Source organism: Taudactylus pleione, unplaced genomic scaffold (assembly GCF_031769625.1).
Source record: "Taudactylus pleione unplaced genomic scaffold, aTauple2 ptg000081l, whole genome shotgun sequence".
In the NCBI taxonomy this organism is placed as follows: domain Eukaryota; kingdom Metazoa; phylum Chordata; class Amphibia; order Anura; family Myobatrachidae; genus Taudactylus; species Taudactylus pleione.
This window is the reverse complement of record NW_028284483.1, coordinates 407,781-431,750: the sequence shown is the minus strand read 5'-3', so window position 1 is coordinate 431,750 and position 23,970 is coordinate 407,781. Positions and strand designations below refer to the sequence as shown.

The window sequence follows — 23,970 nt, the reverse complement described above, 5'->3', positions numbered from 1 at the left end:
GACAGAGGACACGGAGCGCAAGCAGGAGGAGGAGGGATCCAGCCACACATAGTGGTAGGAGTACAGGTAAGTCTCCGGAGTGGAGGGGGGAGCAGGATCAGATCGGGGATGGTCACATCCGGTGGTTCCCCTCCCCAGACAGGGGACTGCAAGGCTTTGCTTTGGGGTGTGGGGTACAGCCTTTTATTAGGCTTGGTACTTACTGCGTCCGAGGTCTGCACTACCCCAGTCCGGAGACACCGCACCCTAACCACAAGTGGTCTCCTCTATCCTGCACAGAAGACACCTTCAACCACCCACATCAGCCCGTAGCCACCTATATACTTTCTACATCGGAACTGCATCAACTGGAAGAGATAACGAGACGCCGCTAATCTCTCTTTTTTCCCACACGAACTATCTAACAATAGACCCTATAGGGTCTCAGTGCAGCTAGTATAGAGTGTCCACACTCTGGGCCTGATTCAGAGCCGCTCGCTCTGACAGAGTACTCGCTCTGAATCACGGCCGGGCTTTTTTTTTTTTTGGGATCGGCCTCTTGGCCGCTCGCATAGCTGTGGGTGACCACCCACAGCTATTGCGAGCGGCCATGATGATGGTCAAGACCATCGCGACCATCAGGCTTGCGACGAGACCCTTGTGGTAGGGTCTTGTGGCCGCAAGCCCCAGAGAGATTTCGGCTCTCATGGGAACGCCTCCGTTTGGGCAGCCACCCCCCCGGCCCGCCCACCAAAGGGGGCGAGCTGTCACTCAACATCGACAGCTCGCGCCCTTTGGTGCGAGATCCGGAGCAACGGATTGCCCGTCGCTAGCCGGGTCTCGCTCATGCGCACGACGGAGCCAGCTCCATCGTGCGCATGGGCTGTGGGCCACCATCGACCCGGTTGCGAGCGGGTCTGAATCAGGCCCACTATACAAACCCCCCCCTTTTTTTGTGACAGTAGTGCCTATGAAGCACCTGGATAGAAACAACATTGTATATATGCAATCCTAACCCTTTAACTGCTTAGTTATTTGGTTGATCATTTACTGATTGCTTTTCAAATGATATATGTATTTTTAATGTATTTGATTTTCAAGTAAAACAATTCTTCGTTCCTGAATTTGGTGTGCCAGTTTGCTGACATCCCACTATTGATTTACGTCCTAACACTCACAATAGAACTATAGCCTAGTGCACACTACCAGATCATAATCCTCTCCATACCATTACTGTGCACTATAGATATACCCGCTTACAAGCAGGTGTAGCGCTGATCTCCACCAACAAAAATACTGTATAGTTATGAGAATTAAGAGCAGATGAACATTAGTATACAGACAGGTCACTTCTTGCACACACTTTTATATTGCAATATCTATTGTGCGATCATTTGTATAAGAATTGTGTTGTGATTGGCAGTGGATCTATTTATATCAGTCATGCTGATTTATATTTATTGATTTTAAATGTCTATATTTTTCCCATAGTTTTGTTATTTCATGCTGCAGGCTCAATCAGTTACCGTCACCGCCCCCCTAATACCTTATCTCCTCTCCTTTCCACTGTACTGTCATTGGTAAGAGGACTAAAGCTGGGTACAGTACACACCTGACAGATATATCTGCAGATTACCGTCCTTACGCACAGCACGATGCCCCAATATATCTGAAGATATATCTGCCATCGTCTGTGCAGCAGAACCGTCGCGATATGTCTGTGAACGACGTCGTTCACAAACATATCGCTGGTACACACTGGCCAACGGGCACACAATATATAGACCGATCAATTGATCGGCCAATATATCTACCAGTGTGTACCCAGCATAAGAGTTTTCCAGTGGAATCTTAACCAAAAGCAGAGGCAGTATATACACATATCAGCATAAATCAAGTCTGGCACTCTCACCTCTGCCATGTGAGAAAATATGAGATATGGTAAGAACTTACCCTTGTTATCTCTATTTCTACGAAGTCCATAGGGTTCCACAGGATACCTTGGGGGTATAGGTGTGACGTCAGTCATCGGGCACCATAGAGTTAAGCTTTCAGCCTCCCAGGATGCACTAGGGTCCCCCTCCAATACCCCGCCCCCGAGCCAAGCACCTCAGTTAGTTACCAAGCCATAGGCCGGAGGAGGAGAAGGAAGAGAGAGAAAAAAGATCTGGACACACACAAGAATCACATTCTCACCAGAGGGAGACGGAAAAACCGGTGACCAGAGCAAAGCCCATCTGCAGCACAGGTGCGACAGGGCGGGAGTCCTGTGGAACCCTATGGACTTCGTAGAAATAGAGATAACAAGGGTAAGTTCTTACCATATCTCATATTTTCTACTTCAGGGTCCATAGAGTGTCCACAGGATACCTTGGGGATGTCCCAAAGCAGTATCCTTCAAGGGTGGAGACGCTCCTGTGCAGAAAGGAGAATCCGCCGCCCGAAGGAAGCATCCTGAGAGGCGAAGGTGTCAAACCTGTAATACCTCACAAAGGTATGGACAGAGGACCACGTAGCAGCCTTGCAGATCTGGACTGCAGAGGCACCACGTCGAGCTGCCCACGAAGGACCCACAGACCTAGTGGAATGAGCCTTCACAGAAGGAGGAACCGGCAGGCCTTCATGAAGATAAGCTTCAGAAACAGCCATACGGATCCAGGCTGCCAAAGTTTGCTTTGAAGCAGGCCAACCCTTTTTACGGAAGCCTAAAGAGGACAAACAAGGCGTCCGACTTCCTAAACAAAGAAGTGCGGTCAACATAAGTCCTTAAGGCCCGCACAACATCCAAAGAGGCCTCACCCACGGAAAGACCAGGTGAGTTAAAGGCCGGAACAACGATTTCCTCGTTAACATGAAACTGGGAAACAACTTTGGGAAGAAACTCGGGCCGAGTGCGGAGCACTGCCCTGTTCCCATGAAAATCCAAGAAAGGGGGTCTACAAGAAAGAGCCCCTAAATCAGAAACACGTCTGGCCGAAGCAATAGCCAGAAGGAAAACAGTCTTAGCTGTTAGCCATTTAAGATCCACTGAGCCCAGTGGTTCAAACGGCGGTCCCTGGAGAGCCCTCAGGACCACAGCCAAATCCCAAGGCGCCACAGGTGGAACAAAGGGCGGCTGAATGCGGAGAACACCCTGCATAAAGGTGCGCACATCCAGGATTGTAGCAATCCTATGGTGAAACCAGACAGACAGGGCCGAAACCTGTACCTTCAAAGAAGCAAGGCGAAGCCCATGATCTAGTCCCGCTTGTAGGAAAGCGAGTATCCGAGACAGACGAAACTCCCGCGTTGCATAACCTCTCGGTCGACACCACTGGAAGAACGTATGCCACACGCGATGGTATATCCTCGCGGAAGACGGTTTCCGAGCTCGTAACATAGTACGCACTACAGAACTGGAAAACCCCCTGGACCTCAGCATGGCTGTCTCAACAGCCACGCCGTCAAAGACAGCCGAGTCAGGTCCGGGTGAAGACAAGGACCCTGTGACAGAAGGTCCGGTCGTAGCGGCAACCGCAGAGGACTGTCCACGGACAGACCCTGAAGGTCTGAAAACCAGTGCCGTCTGGGCCACGTGGGAGCTATCAACAGGAGCGTCCCTCCTTCCTGTTTGAATTTCCGGATTACCCGTGGAAGAAGGGAACAGGTATGCGAACTGGAACGTCCACCGGACGGACAGAGCATCCACCAGAGACACCCCTTCGTCTCTTGTGCGAGACCCGTACACCGGCAACTTGTTGTTGTGCCGGGACGCCATGAGGTCGATCTCTGGAAGACCCCATCTGTCCACCAGCAGTTGAAAAACGTCCGGGTGCAGGGACCATTCCCCCGGATGAACGTCCTGGCGATTTAGAAAGTCCGCCTCCCAATTTAGCACTCCCGGGATGAAGACCGCTGATATGGCCGGAAGATTGCGCTCCGCCCATACCAGGATCCGAGAGATCTCCACGAGAGCCACCCGACTTCGGGTTCCTCCTTGCCTGTTTATGTAGGCCACGGTGGTAGGTTTGTCCGACTGGACCTGTACCGGACGACCCTGGAGAACCCAATGTGCCTGCTGGAGAGCATTGAAGACCGCACGGAGTTCCAAGATATTGATTGGAAGCTCCGCTTCTGTCGGCGTCCACCTGCCCTGGAACAAGTGTGGATCCGAAACTGCCCCCCAGCCCCGAAGACTGGCGTCCGTTGTCAACAGGACCCAATTTGGAACCCAGAACGGATGTCCCTTGCTGAGATGGGTCATCTGTAATCACCAGGCAAGGGACAGGCGAACCTCCGGGGTGAGCACAATCGTCTGGGACTTCAGAGACTGAGGCAGCCCGTTCCACTTGGACAGGATCAGGTGCTGCAGAGGACTGGAGTGAAACTGGGCATATTCCACCATGTCGAACACCGACACCATGGAGCCCAGTAACCTCATCGCCGAGTGTAGAGACACCCGGCGGCTGTGCAGACAACTGCGCACCCTCGACTGTAAAGCAGAGATCTTTTCCCCCGTCACGAAGATCCTTTGCTGTTCCGAGTCCAATAAGGCTCCGAGGTGCAGAATCCGCCGAGACGGGATTAGAGTGGACTTCTGCCAGTTGATTAGCCAGCCGTGCCGTTGCAGTAGCGCAATGGTCAGGTCCAAGTGGCGTAGAAGGAGCTCTGGAGATCCTGCCACCAATAAAAGGTTGTCCAAGTACGGCAACATGCGGACTCCCTGCAGCCGCAGAGAAGCCGCCATGACCGCCATCACCTTGGTGAACACACGTGGTGCTTTCGCCAGGCCAAAAGGTAACGCCCGAAACTGGAAGTGGTCACTGCGGATTGCAAACCTGAGGAACTGTTGATGGCGCAAAAGAATAGGAACATGCAGGTAAGCGTCCTGTATGTCCAATGACACCGTGTAGTCCCCAGGTTCCAGCGCCAGAATGATGGACCATAGGGTCTCCATCCGAAACTTCGGTACCCGCAAAGACTTGTTGAGAGCTTTGAGGTTGAGAATCGGACGATATGACCCATTGGGTTTCTGTACCAAAAATAGATTTGAATAGAAACCCTGGCCCCTCTGGGAGAATGGAACAGGCACTATAACTCCAGCCTGGAGCATAGTGTGCAATACCTTCCGCAGCTCCATAGCCTTGTTCCGGTCTGATGGTAGACCCGTGGTGAAGAATCGAGCCAGGGGTCTGTGCCGGAAAGAGAGGGCGTACCCGTGGGAGACCACCTCGAGAACCCAAGTGTCTGTCGTAGTGACCGACCAACACTGGGCGAACTGCAGCAGACGGCCTCCCACTTTGGGATCCCCCAAAGGGAGGCCCGGACCGTCAGGCCGCAGGCTTGTCATCTGGCTTAGGGGCCGGACGTCTGGTACTCCATGCCTGCTTCCGGGGCTTGGCCGATTTCTTAGGGCCAGCCTGTCGAGGAAAAGACTGTGGTTTGGGCCTGCCCTGGGCCCTATAAGACCGAAAGGACGATGGTCCAGAACCAGAAGGAGCAGCGGCCGACGGGAGACTAGCCGATTTGGCTGCCGCCAGCGTGGCCACAATCTTGTCCAGATCCGGACCGAAGAGAACTTCTCCAGTAAATGGCAACACCTCCAAACCCTTTTTGGAATCTGCGTCCGCCTTCCAGGATCGCAGCCACAAGGTGCGACGAGCAGCCACTGCTGCTGAAGAAATTCTAGACACCAGAGTACTAATGTCTAAGGCCGCCTCGTTGATATAAGTGGCCGAATCACGGAGATTACCAATTAACTCCGCCTGTTCGGCCTGACAGTCGGAATCAAAAGACGCCTCTAATGAATCCGCCCAGCGCTCCATCGCTCTGGCAACCCAGCAAATGGCCATAGCCGGCCGTGCTGCCCCCCCCCCCCCCCCCCCCGCAAGGGAATAAGCGGACTTCAGGCAGATCTCCACCTTGCGGTCCGTAGCATCCTTAAGGGAGGACATGGATGGCATCGGCAATGTGGCACTACGGACAAGACGGGTCACGTGAGAATCCACCCTGTGGAGGGGATTCCCACTTTGCAAAATAATTATCCGCGAACGGATAAGCCACTGCCAGGCGCCTCTGCGGCTGGTATCTTTTGCCAGGCTGTTTCCACGCCTCCTCTAAATGGTCCACTAACTGACCCGAAAGAGGAAAGACTGTGGCATCGCCCTTCACATCTTTAAAAAAGGCATACTTGGATTTAGCCGCTGGGGGAACTTCGTCCTCAATCACCAAGGCTGTGCGGACTGCCCGAATAAGTCCCGGAATATATACCTTGGACTTAGCGTCAGCGTCCTTAGTATGGAGAGGTTCCTGATCGTAAGGATCCAGAATCTCCCCATCATCAGACATCCCCTCGTCATCCTCATAAAGGAGCCGACAGAGACGCCACCGGCCGTTTATGTGGCCGCATCACAGACTCCCCTTGCAACACATCCGACAAGTGCTGTACAGAACTCGTCAGGGAGTTAACCCACGCCGGCTCCTGAGAAACCGGGAGCGGGGAAATAGGGAGACTGTGGGGTACCACCAATTGTCGTGGGAAACCCTGCATGGGTGACGACACCACTGACTGCTGGGACAAACCCATCGGCGTAAACGCGGGCTGCGGAGCTAACTGGCCCACTAAGGTTGTAAGCGCCTGAGCGAAACAAGCCCAGGGCGGCTCCTGTACCGGTGCTGTAACCGTAAGAGGCCGCGCCATAGACAAACACTGCCGGCAGAGGCCCTCCGCGCTACCCTCCCCCTCCGCTAACGGAACTTTACACGTAGTACACTGTAGCCGGAGAGGAAAATCACTTTCAGACATGGTGGCACCAAGTATGTGACCCCTCTCACCAATTATATATTAAATAGGCGAGAGACCACCCTGCAGCACCGCACCGCAAGGGCTTAGCAGAAAGGACAGGGACAGTAATAAAGCTGACAGTTAGAAGAAAAGTTACAGGCAGCAGCGCTAGCACAGTCACAAACAATGCAAAGAAAAATCAATTCCTGCACTAACAGCGCTGATCACTCAACTACGCAGACACAGGGCCTGGTAGGATACAGCGCAGCATACACAGACCTGACCCAAATCGGAGGAGAGGTATGCGGGGGGACCCAGACCACGATGCTTCCGTCCAGTGCTTCCAGCAGCGTTCACCATGCGTTGGAAAGATGGCCGCCGAGGAGCAGAGAGGAGGCTGGCCTGGGGGAGGAGCGCTGCTACAGGAGCAGTCGGCAGTGTGCAGAGAGGGCTGTGTGCAGCGGGGGAGGCGCCGGCTGTGAGACAGGGAAGGCGCGCTCCCCTGGCATGCATTTAACCCCCGGGACGCCGCAGCGCTACCGCACTGCTGCGGTCCGCTGTCCCAGGGGGTAGTGGAAGCGCAGGTTCATACCTGGCTCCACGCTGCAGCCAGTCCCCAGGGAGCCCCCTGCCTGGGGACTCAGGACCATGTAACAGCGGGAACCCACCGCGGGACCCCGCTGCTTACCTTGCTGTCCCCCTTGAATCCGGCCATGGTCCGGAACATCTGGGGTCACCGCTAGCTGTGACCCCAGATGCTCACCAGCATCCCCGGATCGGTACCGGCGTTCTGGTACCGGCGGGGGTGTAGGGAAGACAGCATGGACGTCAGAACTGACTGTCCATGCTGTTCATCCAGATGTGCAGCCACAGCTGCATGAAGAAAAAGCTTCAGCCCCCACTCCAACAGGTGCACCCGACTCCGGCCGGGCACCAAACTAAACTGAGGTGCCTTGGCTCGGGGGCGGGGTATAGGAGGGGGACCCTAGTGCATCCTGGGAGGCTGAAAGCTTAACTCTATGGTGCCTGATGACTGACGTCACACCTATACCCCCAAGGTATCCTGTGGATACCCTATGGACCCTGAAGTAGAAACAGCTAACACAGTAGAAACCAGATTTAGGCTATATGTTTGCTTCCTTCTATTTTTTTCTATTGTACCAAAATTGTTTCAGAAGAATCTGTTGCACTGAGCAAGGGGCAGGTGTAAGGCCAATACTAATAAAGAAGGTTGTGGTTTCGGACGAAAATAAAGTGGGTGGCGCGATTATATGCATGAACACGTCCGGATCGACGCATTGAGTGCGGCTCAGGATCAACATGTCATTTTTAACTTGTGATCTACTAACATGATAGTAATTACAGTCCACCTAAATGCATTATGTCTTATGCTGGGCACACACTACACCAACGGATCGGCCAGCCAGCAGGCTGGCAGAGCCAACGACCAATTTGGTAAATATGCACAACAGCATACCAACCAACCGATATGACTGGGCACAGTGGTGATGTCACTGTCGCTAGTTCCTGCAGTCAGTATATGGGTCATTTGCCAGTAAGCACAGGCAGATACGCATGATATATCTAAAAGATATACCGCATCTGCTGTGTACACAGCGGCCCATGGTCTGTACGATATATATTGTTCATTGGCTGTAGGAACGATATATTGTCCAGTGTGTACCCACATTAGGCTACATGATGTGGCACCCCAGCTGCTGTCCCGCAAAGCATGCTGGGACTTGTAGTTGCAGAAAACTGGGAAACGGGAGGGACTACCCATGCTGATGTGACTAAACTACATACATGCAGAACAGGCATCACGTCTGGCACAGTACTGGCGCATATCAGACCCAGGCAGGGAGAAAGCAGATCTACTCACCTTCTTGCTGAGGTATATGAACATGCTGGCTGTGCCTGCGGCCAGGAAGAGTCTCTCTGAGCTCACAATTGAGGATTATTCCAACGTAAATATAAGCGTTCTCCCGTTTCTAGGCAACCGGGTTAACTGTCCGCACATTGTGACGTCATTTCCCCTGTAGAGAGCGTGTATTTCTCCTCCATACACCAGAGACTGCTAAACTAGAAATGTTTCCAGTGCAGCAGAACGGGGAATGCGCGGATACCAGGTGGCGGCCATTTTGCTGGAGACCACTTTCGCTGTAAAACCTATATGAATCATCTCCGGCAAAATGAATCCTGACAGGCGGACCAAAGAGTGAAAGGACCAGTCCTGGTCTGACTTGAGAGTTTAATGTGCAGCATCGTTAAGAGTAAAAGCAATTTAAGAAGTTGAAGAAATGCACATCCACGGGGAAAATTAAGATTTTTAGGGGTCTGTTTACTAAGCAGTGTTAGGAGAAGTGAAATGTGATAAGGTGCCAGCCAATCAGCTCCCAACTGTCATCTCACAGGCTGTGTTTGAAAAATGTCAGGAGCTGATTGGCTGGCACCTTATCACTTTTCACTCTGTCTCCTAACACTGATTAGTAAATAGACCCCTTAATGTCACATGCATATTTTAATGCTGATGGGCCCATTATTACTGAAGGCAACAGATTAGCACATACAAATGGCAGCGTCTGTGGGGAGATAGGGTTTAATGGGGGATTTAATTCAGTGTGATGGCCACAATATGCCATAGGCAAACGCAGGGGGGTTTCTGGTTGCCTGGAAACCCCCCTCCCCAGCCCACACCATTACCACAATAGAAATAGTAAAATAATAGAATTTTCCTAGTGCTGCATGTTCTTCTCAGTATCACAAATGAAATACTTTTCACCACCTGTGCCAGCCAGTTATGTGGCTGACGTGTCAGTCAGTAATAAATACACCTGTGCTCCAAGTAGGAGATCTGGAACAAATGCACCGTTAGGGGTACACTGCTATAAACCATCAATAGGGTTAATTATTAATACCATATAATAATACATTATCCAGTGCATAAGGAGCCCTATATGTACAGGGCAGTGCAAGGTTCTTCTGCTGCTCCCCCAGACTCCTGGATCCCATGCTCCCATGCTCTGGAATGATGCCCACATCTGACATAAAAACATTAATCTCAGACAGGATGGCCCTACTGCCACATTTAATGGCTAACTGTGATCGCTGGTCCTGTATATGCTGGAATTATGACACAATACACTTTCTATGACACATATTAGAGTTGGATAAGTGCTAATTATGCCCTCTTCATGGACTGGCCACACTTGCTCTAAAATTAAGCATTTGGAAACCCCCCGCTAGAATTCCTGCGTTTGCCACTGTATGCCGTATAGATGTGTAGGTGCACAGGAAAACCTGCAATGTTGAAGTGCCTCAATGTGCTGCCTGCACTTATGACATAAGTTCCGACATGACCCCTTACACCGTGTATAAAATTATCTGCGCCTGGACTTCCCTCTTAATACATACCTCCCAACTGTCCCGCATTCAGCTGAACAGTCCCACCCGCAGGCCGCAGTATCCCGCGGTTGGGGGAGCACGCACCGAGCAGAGCAGCGGGTAAGCAGAGTTAAGCTGGCCACACACTAGACCAACTTACATCCAACCAGCCAACTTGTTGATTGGTTGGAATGAAAATCTGGCAAGGAATGAAAGCAAATGACAATCAGCAATTTGCTCCCAAACGCCAGAAAATGAACAAAAACTGTTGTTTGAACAAATTGTTTAGATCAAACATTTAACAAACTTGTCTGATGACCATTTTCATCTGTTTTCTGGCATTTAGGAGCAAATTGCTGATCATCATTTACTCCCATATGTTACCAGATTTTCATTCCAACCAATCAACAAGTTGGCTGGTTGGATGTAAGTTGGTCTAGTGTGTGGCCAGCTTTAGAATAGCTGCCATCTACCTACCCTCCAACATTACCCCTTCCACCAGGTACAAAATGCTCTGCTCATGGACTTCCCACCTAATTAATGATTGCAAACACCTGTGTTGAACTAGGTAATTGATGAGACAGGTGTTTCACCATAGGTGTCTGCAATCATCAATTAAGAAGGAAACCCAGGAGCAGAGCATTATGTACCGGATGGAAGGGGTCATGTTGGAGGGACTGCATCTATTCACTAATGGAGAGCATAGGGGCTGTCAGCATCTTGGAGAGTGCTGGGCACATCCTCACAGTGATATAAACGGGGGTACTGCGAGGCTCCACCCTGTTTCCTGAGGTTCAGCCCCTTTTATGTGAAGCTCCACCCCCTTTTTGGGCACGGCGTCAAGTGTACGCAAAATGTCCCGCATCTTCATACTTAAAAGTTGAAAGGTATGTTAATATATGCATACAATCATCTTTATTGAACTAATTTGTTATGATAAGGGTGTTTTTAACACAGGTGGCTGAAATCATAAATTAAGGATGAAATCTAGATTTAAGGTGCATACACACGTAAAGATTTTCTGTCCAACCATCTGATAAATCTGTTATTAAACTTTCCAGATAAGACTTCATCTTGTCACGAGATGGTGTGTGCCTTTAAATATTCAGAGCTTAAAATGTGTAATATTGCACAAAGACTGATTTCTGCTAAGCTTTGAGCTGAAGAATCTTGAATGTATAAACATGCAGATAGTGTTATGAATAAGACTGTGTATCCTTATCTCCCTAACACTCCCACATGTACAAATAACAATGACTGCTATAGTGAGCTATATAATGTGTGAAGATTCTGATATGTTGCTAATGTGAGAATACTGCTTTATATTATTGTATGACACGCAAATATAGCCAGAAAGAATCTTGAAGCCAAGTCTGGTGGTGGTGGTTCTGTCTCCTGAGATCTCAGTAATGCAAGGGTCTGACATACACTAATGAACTTAGGCTGGTGATTAATTACAGAAGATTGATTCCGATCTATCACTTGGAGGTCCTTTCACCGAGATTCCTAACCCTGATCCGTGGGCGGACACATCGGGAGTGACCAGAACAGTGAATTCTAACTTTCATCCCCGGATCAGTAGTTTTCTACTTAACTTGGACTGCACTGTTTTGGGGAATTCCCGCGTCTGCTTAGGGATTCGGGTATGGAAATCTGTGTATCTCAGATTCTTTTTTTGTTTTTGTTTCGGGTTTTATTTTATGAAATGACATGTCCAATGAATCTTTAAAAATGTATACAGATTATAGTCCTTATAGATTTGAATATGAACAAATTTGTTATTGTGTTTAACAGTCTGATAATTAGTTTCCCTGATTAGCATAAGTATTGTCCCTTGATACATCTTGTGATCTTTATACTTCAAAATTTGAATAGACATGGAAGTACATTTTGTTTGTTGGTAGGTTGTCATATTGATGGAGATTATCTCCAGACTAGGAGAATTTTGGGATTTGTTTATAACAACTTTGCCAATCAATTTATATCCCAAAGGTATGGTCATAGTGTGCCAAGGACTACTAAGGAGACCCACTTTAGTAACAGAAGGGATACAAAAGAATCTGTGTCTGGCTTCTTCCTTTAAGTAGGAACTGCCTAACAGAACAGGTTTTAGTAAGCCCACCAAGCATACAGGGTTTAGTAAGCCCACCGAACAAAACAGGGTTTAGTAAGCCCACCAAACAAAACAGGGTTTAGTAAGCCCACCAAACAAAACAGGGTTTAGTAAGCCCACCAAACAAAACAGGGTTTAGTAAGCCCACCAAACAAAACAGGGTTTAGTAAGCCCACCAAACAAAACAGGGTTTAGTAAGCCCACCAAACAAAACAGGGTTTAGTAAGCCCACCAAACAAAACAGGGTTTAGTAAGCCCACCAAACAAAACAGGGTTTAGTAAGCCCACCAAACAAAACAGGGTTTAGTAAGCCCACCAAACAAAACAGGGTTTAGTAAGCCCACCAAACAAAACGGGGTTTAGTAAGCCCACCAAACAAAACAGGGTTTAGTAAGCCCACCAAACAAAACAGGGTTTAGTAAGCCCACCAAGCATACAGGGTTTAGTAAGCCCACCGAACAAAACAGGGTTTAGTAAGCCCACCATACAGGGTTTTGTAGAACCCATTGATATGGGTAATGCGGACAGTAAGATGTTTACTGTCCAACTGTCAAACCCCCATGGATATTATAGGTACAGTGTTAGGTCCTGGGGTGACAGATGGAATGTAAATGGCACACTTAACCGAATTAAATTACAATAGGTACGTGAGTTACATGGCTCCTGCATACAGAGCCGTTGAGAGCGCTGCCGGGCCCCGGTAAAGAGGGGGGGCATGGCCTAATCGCGGAAGGCATGGCCACGCCCCCTCGACTAAAAAAGTTTTAAAAGTATACATTTGCAGCTCCGCGTAGCGGCGCTGTACGCCGGGGAGGGGGGCGCTGCGAGCCCCTCAGCCGGCGCAAAGCCTGGGGGGGCGCGATCAGTGTGATCGCTCCCCCCCCTCAGGCATAGGAGATTGCTCGCGGCTGCTAAGCAGCAGCCACAGCAATCTCCCACTGCATCTCAGCACATGCTGTGTGCTGGGAGATAGTGAGGAGGGAGGGGGGGGCGGTGCTTGACCCGCGCCCCCGCCGGGCCCCTCTGGAAGCTCGGGCCCGGGTAAATTGTACCCGCTCCCCACCCTCTCGGCGCCCCTGCCTGCACAGAGTAACAAACTTGAAAGCAAACTTTTAAATTGGATAAAAGTGGTAAAACAGATCTTGTTAGACAAAGAGTCACAAGAAAAGGGAATAAGAAATGAATTGTATGCACCTTAAGGATTAGTTTGAAGTAACATCTGTAAGGACAGTAGGTCTAAATTGTTCAGTAAAGAATATTGCTAAAATTAAGTAGCTATGCCCTGATATAGGGGCCCATTTATTAATGATCGCATTTTGCAATGCAATCAGGGCATGCAGTACCGCCCCTGATCGCATTGCAAAATGCGATCCTATCTGCCGGATGTATTATCCGGGACATGCAGGGAGACGGGCTCCGAAAAGAGCCCGTCCCTGCGATGTCTCCGGAGGGCAGTCAGGCCTTCTGCGCATGCGCAGTCCCGCGGACTGCACATGAGCGGCGCCCATTGCCGGCGGAGGGATCTGGTAGATCCCTCCGCCGGCTGATATGCAGTAAGTGCCCATAGGAAACAGCGGCTAATGCAAGCTATCTTTAGATAGCGTTAGCTGCTGGGGCCAATATCGGGAATGCTTCGCATTCCTGATATTGATACATTTGGCAGCATCGCATCCCCCATAGAAATCTATGGGGGAGGCGGCTGCTGGCGGTAATGGATGGATCGTAGCAGGTATCGGAGATACCTGCTGCGGTCCCTCCTTCATACATTCGGGGGATACTAAGTATTTGAGGTAAACCCCCGAAAACAGGTGTTTTCGGGGAATTTACCTCAAATGCACTTTGATAAATGGGCCCCATAGACTGTAAAACATGTGATGATTTCGAATTGTGGTGCTGTAAATTGTAGAGATTGTAAACTGAAGGTATCATATACTGAACCCAGAAAAGATACCAAGAATTAGAATAAGAATAGGAAAAATACATAGAAATGTGAACATCCTCAATTAAATTGTGGAGAGTGCTAAATTATTTATGATTTTAAATGTAAAGATAAGTGCATGTAAAAATTGCAAAAGGTAGATTTCAGAAATGTGTTAAAATATTTCAGTTTAATCCTACGTGTTTGGGGACGCCCATACAATGTAATGGTTGAGTTTCAAAAGAAATTGATTTTGAATCAGATGCTGACGTTTTGCTACTGTGTGTCTGAGATCTGACAATCTCCCTTTAAGACATTCTGAAGGGATGGGGGAGTGAGTGTTCAGAAGAAGTTGAAATTTCAGCAGTTTGTGCAGAAAATAGTGAGCTTGCAATGCAAAGGACTTTCAGAATGAAAATATCTGATGATTTGCCAAAAATAAACAAAATGTTAAAGTCCATAAATGAAGATTAGTGAGCTTAAGATGTACAAATAGAAAGTATGGTGGTCACTCAAATCAGCTGAATGATATTGCCCAGGTGCTTGTAAAGGGTGGGGTTTACACTGAACCAGAGAAAAAAAGGGATATTCCCTCCAGCACACTGCAGCAATATTGGCAAAAATACTTGAATCCTACATAATAATAGAAATTCAGAGGTATTAGTTGCATACATTTGCAAATATATGATTAAGCGCCGGGCCAATGTCAAGGCTCCTCTATACCGGCGTCCCTAACATTAATGGGTTCACGTCTGAGGCGCAAGGCACCCCCAAAAGAATCTTGCCAAGGACCATTCCAAGGGCATCACACGAAAATGGAAAAAAGGTGATAGTGAAGTGTAAGGTATAGATGTGTAAAAGGTAATCAATGAAAGTATTTTTGCCAATATTGCTGCAGTGTGCTGGAGGGAATATCTCTTTTTTTTTTTTCTCGAGCTTAAGAAGTAGTTAACGTAAAAGATACATAAATTAAGGTGTATGTTCAATGATATCTAAGTGTGATATTAATGAGATATTCAAATACTTGAAAGTATGACATAATTCACAAAAGGCTCTGTACCCGCACTCCACTCCCCCTCCCTCCCCCCCTGCCACCATGCCATCATTGCACCCTGGCCAACAAGATCGACTACTGGAGTGAATGACCTACTGGGGCTGCCTCTAGGGGGAGCTGCAGCAGAAGCGCGCAGCCCCTCCGAGGCAGTCCTCCCGGTATTCTGCATGCTGAATCCTGAGAGCTGGCGCCGGGTAACACCTGTCACTGTCAGTGTGACTTCTCCTTCCCCAGCGCTCTGGAGCTGCATCGCAGGTGAATATTAGTGTGTAGTGCTGGTGGGGATTGGAAGGTGCCGACAGGGGTGAGTGGAAGTGTGTCTGTTAGTCTGTGTAGGGTCTGTCAGGGTGTGTGTATCTGTGTCAGGGTGTGTGTATCTGTGTCAGGGTGTGTGTATCTGTGTCAGGGTGTGTGTATCTGTGTCAGGATGTGCGTATCTGGGTCAGCGCGTGTGTGTGCGTATCTGGGTCAGCGCGCGCGTATCTGGGTCAGCGCGCGCGTATCTGGGTCAGCGCGCGCGTATCTGGGTCAGCGCGCGCGTATCTGGGTCAGCGCGCGCGTATCTGGGTCAGCGCGCGCGTATCTGGGCCAATGTCTGTGTATCTGTCAGCGCGCGCGTATCTGGGCCAATGTCTGTGTATCTGTCAGCGTGTGCGTATCTGTGTCAGCGTGCGTATCTGTGTCAGCGTGTGTATCTGTGTCAGCGTGTGTATCTGTGTCAGCGTGTGTGTCAACGTGTGTGTATCTATGTCAGCATGTGTGCGTATCTGTATCAGCGTGTGTGCGTATCTGTGTCAGCGTGTGTGCGTATCTGTGTCAGCGTGTGTGCGTATCTGTGTCAGCGTGTGTGCGTATCTGTGTCAGCGTGTGTGCGTATCTGTGTCAGCGTGTGCGTATCTGTGTCAGCGTGTGCGTATCTGTGTCAGCGTGTATGTTTCTATGTCAGTGTGTGTGTGTCAGTGTGTATGTATTTGTGTCAGCATGTGCGTATCTGTATCATTGTGTTCGTATCTGTGTCAGCGTGTGTATCTGTGACGACTTAGGGGGAGATGGTGTGGCTGAGAGATGAATCAGGGGGAGATGGTGTGGCTGAGAGACGCAGGGGGGAGGTGATGGTGTGTTGAGAGATGAACGCAGGGGGAGGTGATGGTGTGCTGAGAGATGACGCAGGGGGGAGGTGATGGTGTGCTGAGAGATGATGCAGGGGGGAGGTGATGGTGTGCTGAGAGATGACGCAGGGGGGAGGTGATGGTGTGCTGAGAGATGACGCAGGGGGGAGGTGATGGTGTGCTGAGAGATGACGCAGGGGGGAGGTGATGGTGTGCTGAGAGATGACGCGGGGGTAAGGTGATAGTGTGCTGAGAGATGACGCAGGGGGAGATTGTGTGGCTGAGAGACGCAGGGGGTTAGGAAGTTACACAAGGGGCACACATCTGGTTGAACCGCTGTTGTATGATGATGACCTTGTTAATATTCCTTCACAAACAGGCATCTTCCGGACGATGTGACCTACATGAATAGTGAATACCGACTGAAGACGCCATCTTCCCAGGGAGGATACATTTCTTCAGAAGTTCCACATTGTGAGAAACCACCGTATAGGTAAGGTGCATATGGAAAGGATTGTTCCCAGAGTGATGAGAAAAGGGTGGCATGTCATGTTTGCACACCCCATTTTAAGTGACCACGCCCCTTCTATTATTTGACCACGCCCATGTTCGCAGCGACCGCGCACATATATTTCCAGATTTATGTGTGTGTGTGGGGGGGGCCACCGTTGTTCTTGCCCTGGGCTCCAAAGACCCTAGTTACGCCACTGATGCATAGCCAAACAATCATAGGAAGACAGCCTTCAGAATCATCTACCTCTTAATGTGACAAGTCATAGAGACCTGCAATATATTGTACCCATCTGGGGCTGCTAAAAATGTTATTCAGTTCAAATTAATCTCACCAGAGCGTTTGACCTCCTCTGCAGTCCCGGCCACTGGCCTGGATGGTCAAATATAGTATTTACAAAAGACAAATCCATTGCAGATTACTGTAAATAATGGTGTAATAGTCTCAGATGACTGCCTACTTAATCTTTTAGAGGCAAATTTATGGTCAGCATTAAATGCTACAATAACATACAAAGATGGGGAAGCAAAGCTTCCAAACCAAGACTTCTTAGAAAAATAGCCTTTGATACAAGTAATACGCATCAATAGATCTCATTAATGTTGTTAACACTGAAAGTCTATACTGAAATGAGATGTTTGCTAAAGTCCCTGATATGTTATGGGCACAGGGTAAAATATATATAAGGCTACTGCCCATTAAATTAAACTTAAAGCTTACATGTGTGGCCAGTTAAACAACACCCTTTCAGATCAGATCAAGGTAGGATTACAGGTTTAATACACTAATGGTACCTAATCTGGACACCTTGTTGAATGGCATACCACCCACCTCATAATGTTTTACTGCCTTCCAGTACCTAACAGAAGAAGCAGTGTTGTTTAGTCTAAACTGCCACAAGGGTGTGCTGCAAGTTCTAATGTTAAGATTGGCTGTTTGCCAGTGCAATCATAATCGTTATACGATATGTGGACGATTTAGTGTTGATTCAGAGCAAAATGGTTTGCATGAAACAATAGTATTATTGAATATTCTGCACAAGTAAAACAGAATTATAAAGTATTTTAAACAAAAATTGCAATCCATACAGACAAAAATTTATTTATTAGGTCAACGTAAATCACACTGTCTTTCTTTGTAAGTTGTAGCTTAGTGTGATGATTCAGAAAGCAGATGTCCAAACAGCCTAAAGTCTTTTTGAGCTTATTTACATATTGTAGGAAATGAATACTTTATGTAAATAAATTGTAACTTTTGTATAATGCAAATAAGGGATTGATACAACAGGATCCCCTTACATTAACATATGAAAAAATTGAAGTTTACCATGTTGTCAAACAAGATATTGTTGGTGTATCAGCATTAGTTTTACCTGCTTATAGTATGCTGTTTATACTGTTTTGTCATGAGTCTAACTCACATGCTCAAGGGGTCCTTAAACAATCACATGGAAACTCTTGTCACCTAGACCCTGTAAAGTGCTGACATAATGTTGAAATACCCCTTAACCCTTATCATAATGGTTGAATCCTGCTTTCGCAGGTTTCAAAAGATGGGAGAGTGTAGTGATAATATACAACTAAATAGTGACAGTGTCAAGGAGGACACTGAAAATATACAAACTTTTTATTTTCCTGATCATGATTGTATTGAACTAATGAAACAGGAATCATTGTTCTTATTTAACTTTTCAAATATTTCTTTTGAAGATGGAGTTCCATACACAAGATATGTTGGCTACGTCAGAGCACTGTCTACTGCATTCCAGTTATCCCAAAGGCTTGTAGTGATACAAATGAGGGTACATTTGAGAGACTACACCTGAATCTGAAGACAATAGACTGGTAGACCAGGCTGCATGTGCTGCTGCCATAAGTCACTACTCCCAAGGGCAACCCACTTATGTGGTAGATCCCGCCCCCAAGATTGACTTAAGTACCTTCACAAAGCTCCAGGTACAAGCTCCAGAGGCTGAGAAAAGCAAAGCTAGGAGCTAAAGATAAATGGTGAGTAGGGGGAAGGTCAACGTTTAGGTCTACCAAAACACTTTACCCAGTTGTGGCCCAGATAATATATGGTGAGGTGCACTTGGAGAAGGATACAGTGGTGGCTATCACCAACCATAATTGGATAGCTCTGGGTTTTGCACAGACAGCACAGGCCTTTATAACAAGGTGCCTAATATGTGCATTGGACAATCCAGGTAAGACTGTCCCAACCCCTTTGAAAATTACTCCCCAGATCCAGTGTCCCTTACAAAGGATACTAATTGATTTTATACCACTGCCCAAATGTTCCGAATGTGATGTCCTCTTGTACGAGCCTCATCAGTCACTAGCCAGGAGGGTAGGCGTGTTGGAGGGCAGATGCAAAGACAATGGCCAAGGTAATTAAGAAACTTATTTTCTCCAGTGTGTTAAGGAAATCATGATTAAGGTCATATGCAGCTATGGTGTACTATGTATCAATTTTACAGAAACAATTAACTAAAATACATAGTTAGGTGTTTTCTTCTATTCTAGTCCTTTATCTTGATACAGGTATCCACTGTTTACAACCAGGAGATTGGATGATAATTTGGAAATATACCAGGAAGGCTATTGAGCCCAGATTTGAAAGTTTATTCCAAATCCTGATGAGTACATTTATTTCAGTGAAAATTCATGGGACGGATACCTGAATATATGTGTCCGATTGCAAAGTCTTCATCCAAGAGGAGTTGGAGTAATTTGATATTATGAATAGATACATGTTCCTAGGCCCCAAACCTGACAAAGGCTTGTGGAAATGTACATTTAGTTTTGCTTTGTTATAAGTTTTATTTTAGCTTTAAAACTTGGAGTTGTCATCACAAGTATCAAGCTGAGTAACTGCATGTATAGTTTTATATGCAGAAATGAAGCAGTAACAATATCTAGACTCAATGTGTAGTATGTTCACCATATAGAAGCTTTAAGCCAAATTGTTTGATAATGTTACAGATGAAATATTTGATGTACTTAAAATTATCTCTAATGAACCGCAATTTAAAGTAAAGGTTATAGGACAATTTAAACTGATCCTCAACTACCTTACGGCTGCTTAATAAGATATGTGTCTTATAGTGAGACTAGCCTGCTGTAATGTATATAGCTGATAACTTTTCTGACCTGATACACGGACACGTGAAGAAAATCAAGGAACTGAAAGACCAGTTTAGGAAATCACATAGTAATCCAGAGTATGATCTTGATGATAATGAATGGTTTTCCTAATTAAACCCAGCTGAATGGTGTAATGAATTTAGTAGATGGATATCAGGAATTCTTTCACTTATTGTTTAGCTTTGTTTGTAATCATTTAAATTATTATAAAACTTGCTATATTTCTGATTAAGAAGTTACTTACACTTGACTGTTGTTTCTCTAAGGAGACTACACTAAAGGCTTTGATGATGACTCAAGTCTATGATAGCGTCTGTGCCTAGGACAACATTCCAAGCTATACCATTTGTGGAACCAGCCTCATTGAGGATGACAAGCAAACATGTGGACTATGCAAGACTATCATCATTTCCCTGAATATTCATGACAAGATGGACAAGATAAAAGACAATTAGAGACTGAGGACCGTGGACTTGCTTTATGGGGAATGGATCAATGCGTAATCCTATGTATGGGTTCCTGTAGATGGAACTTATATATAAATATACCTATACTTAGTACAGCAAGATTGTGTTCCTCTTAGGTAGATAGTATAAAGTTATGAATAAAAGATGGAGTCTTATGTGGATAGCTTAATAACAGATTTATCATTTTCCCATCTTGTCACGAGTTGTGTGTGCCTTTAAGTATTCATAGCTTTAAATGTGTAATATTGCACAAAGACTGATTTCTGCTAAGCTTTGAGCTGAAGAACCTTGAATGTATAAACATGCAGATAGTGTTATGAATAAGACTGTGTATCCTTATTACCTCCCTAACACTCCCACATGTACAAATAACAATGACTGCTATAGTGAGATATAATGTGTGAAAATTCTGATATGTTGCTAATGTGAGAACAATGCTTTATATTATTGTATGACACGCAAATATAGCCAGAAAGAATCTTGAAGCCAAGTCTGGTGGTGGTGATTCTGTCTCCTGAGATCTCAGTAATACAAGGGTCTGACATACACTAATGAACTTGGGCTGGTGATTAATTACAGAAGATAGATCGGAATCAATCACATACAACTAGTTGATCGATTGGATAGAAAATCTGGTAACGTGTGGGAGTAAATGATGATCAGCAATTTGCTCCTAAATGCCAGAAAACAGATGAAATTGGACGTTTAGACAAGTTTGTTAAATGTTTGATCTAAACAATTTGTTCAAACAACAGTTTTTGTCCATTTTCCGGCATTTGGGAAAAAAATGCTAATTGTCATTTGCTTTCATACCTTACCAGATTTTCATTCCAACCAATCAACTAGTTGGATGGTTGGACAGAAAATCTTTACGTGTGTATGCAGCATTAGACAGTGTTCATTTTGTCTATGATAATTTTGACTAAACAAAACAGCACACAGGAATAGGTAATAGGTAATATGCAATGGCAAAGGGGTAAATACAGCGAACAGGCAATACGCAGGTAGCAGTCCAGACAGAGGCAATCCCAGTAGAGTATAAAGTCCCAGAACAATTCCACAAAATAGCTAGAGACACTCAGTCCCCACAGGAGAAACTATCACCATCACACAGCAGTGAATAGTGTATGAGTCCACCCAAGCGAGTGAATAGTTTTTGAGTCCACCCAAGCGTTTCCAGGATACCACACAGTCAAAACTATCACCGATCACATAGCAGTGAATAGCGTATATGTCTACACAGGACTGGCGATGCGTTCCACTCAGCATTTTGGGATAGATGACCTCTTAGCCAAAATCAGTGACTAACATGAGGAGCTGCCCTGCGTGACCTCTTTTGAAACCTTCCAATTTCCCATGATATTGTGACCACCCAGGGGAGTTGCACTGTTTCCTGATTAGTGCAGGTCCCTTATCCTACAACTTCCTCCTACCTCCCACAGATATTACTTCCTTGATGAACACCAGCTGGGTTGGCTCCGTACAGTCTGCCAGACTCCAGTGAGGGACAAAGGCAGGCAAATGGAAGCAGGTGTAAGTCCTGAGTGTCCCCTATGGAGGTGGAAATTAACCCACAAGGTCTTTTGTTCTATGAGGTGTTACATTGCTCTACTGGTTATGAATAAAACAGGCATATGGACAAGGCTAAACATCAAGGGCTATACAGTATTAAACATTACATTTCCTCACATTATTACTGTATATAATATACCTGCTAATGAAAAGTATAAGTCCTGTGAATGAACACACATACACTAGAAGACGGATAGGGGAACAAACAGGGCTAAAAAGTTAATTAATCGCTGCAGGGAATGAGATGCTGCAAATGCATTTTTAACACACATCTCATTTCGTCACAGTTGGTGACAGCCGGGTATACCCAGGAAGCACTGTGGGACACATGCCACATAGCCTGCACACACTAGGATATGGGTCTGGTCAGGTGTGAGATTGGAGAATGGGATCAGATCACAATGATCACAAGTTACTTGCAACAGCCAGCAAGTTGCAACTGAGTACACCACAGTGAGTCGTGAGCATCGCACGCCGCTGACACAGCCAGAGCTCTGGACTGGAGGGCAGGAGGCAGTGAACGGGTGAGGTGAACAAGCCCTCAGCTGGGCGAAACGCGCGTCCTCTCAGCACAAATATCCAGCCAGCATATGGGTTGGATCTTTCTGGATTTTTGGATACGGGAGTGGTATTGTATCTGCACCATTACACAGCAGGATCCCTGTGTCATAACGCCTGTCTTAATGTATAAATGTTAGGTTATGTGTGATCTTATAGCGCTGTATGCTCACCATATTCTTATGACAGCAGGTGGACAGACACAAGAGTGATCTACAGTTCATAATAGAACTGCTTTTATTTTCTACATAATTTTCATACACATGCACCCTGTCTTTATTATCATCACACTGGTAATCGCCGATAAGGCGTGACTAACTCACCAATATGTCTCTCCAGTGAGCCATAGTGGTACTGGTTTTCCATGGCTTTCTTTTGATTGACTTACGCTACATGTAGGACTTTGTATCTATTTCTGGACACAGTTATTTCATTCATTGTTAGAGTTAATTGAATTCTTATTATAATTATTTTGTGTCCAGCTCTACATGGAGACATATATATATGTATATCTGTATATGCTGTAATTTACAAAGTGATATCTTGCATATTAGTCATTAGTATTCAGTGGGATTCCTTTTGTTTACCTAATTGAATCATTAACAGGTGTGCTTTTCTTAATTTTAAATGTGTTAGAATGCTGTGTTCTTTATGCTAGGTATATCAATTATTTTTTGTCATTATTTGACATGTATTCCTATTTTGATATATACAATGAATGCTCCTAGCTTGATGGATATTGTTAATACCATTCACTTTTCACTAATTTGTATAATCAATTTTATATGTATTTTTTTGTGTGGCTTATTATGAATGTATAATATATATGCTGTGCCTCTTCATTTCACTAGTGAGGCTTTATTAGCATAAACTACTGTATACTTTACTTCGCCATCACTATTTTGACATATTATGTTGATATGTGACACAAATAAAGTCTGCTTGTGCATTCTTTCTTTGATTTTGGGATATCTAACCAACAAATGGACTATTGATACAAATTAGTCCTACATTTATATTGTTCTGTGCTGTAATTGTGCAAATTTCCCTACATTACCTACAGCCATACATTACCTGATTGCCCAATCTCGTCTGATCTTGGAAGCTAAACTGTAATTGGCCTGATTAGTACTTGGAAGATGACTCCCAGGGAATACCAGGTGCTGTAGCAAAAGATACCTTGGGATTATTTTTTGCACAAAGCCAGACAATATTAATATAGACATCTCAATATAAGTTAATTAACAATCCAATATATCCAGTTTTGATTGTGTACATATTTACAATTCGCCTTTAGATTATATTATATCAAGTGAATTTTGACCTTGATGATGGATTTACACCATCTATTTTTAAATTTACTATATGGTACTTTATTTTATTGTCGCTAATAAAAGTT

General features: G+C 46.1%; 1 protein-coding gene across 3 annotated transcripts in view; it reads right to left on the bottom strand.

Moving 5' to 3' along the window:
• Positions 1–23,970, bottom strand: part of WDR35 (WD repeat domain 35) — a 138,366-nt gene that overhangs the window by 103,979 nt on the left and 10,417 nt on the right. Inside the window, exon 1 of one of the 3 annotated variants that reach the window (XM_088468142.1) lies at positions 10,157–10,205. The exons of 1 other annotated variant lie outside the window; for it this stretch is intronic. In XM_088468142.1, coding sequence (XP_088324268.1) covers positions 10,157–10,174 — 18 coding nt within the window. In that variant the 5' untranslated portion in view covers positions 10,175–10,205. Of the gene's footprint in view, positions 1–8,624; positions 8,741–10,156; positions 10,206–23,970 lie in introns of those variants that run through there. One more of the 3 variants, XM_088468141.1, reaches the window with a different exon arrangement.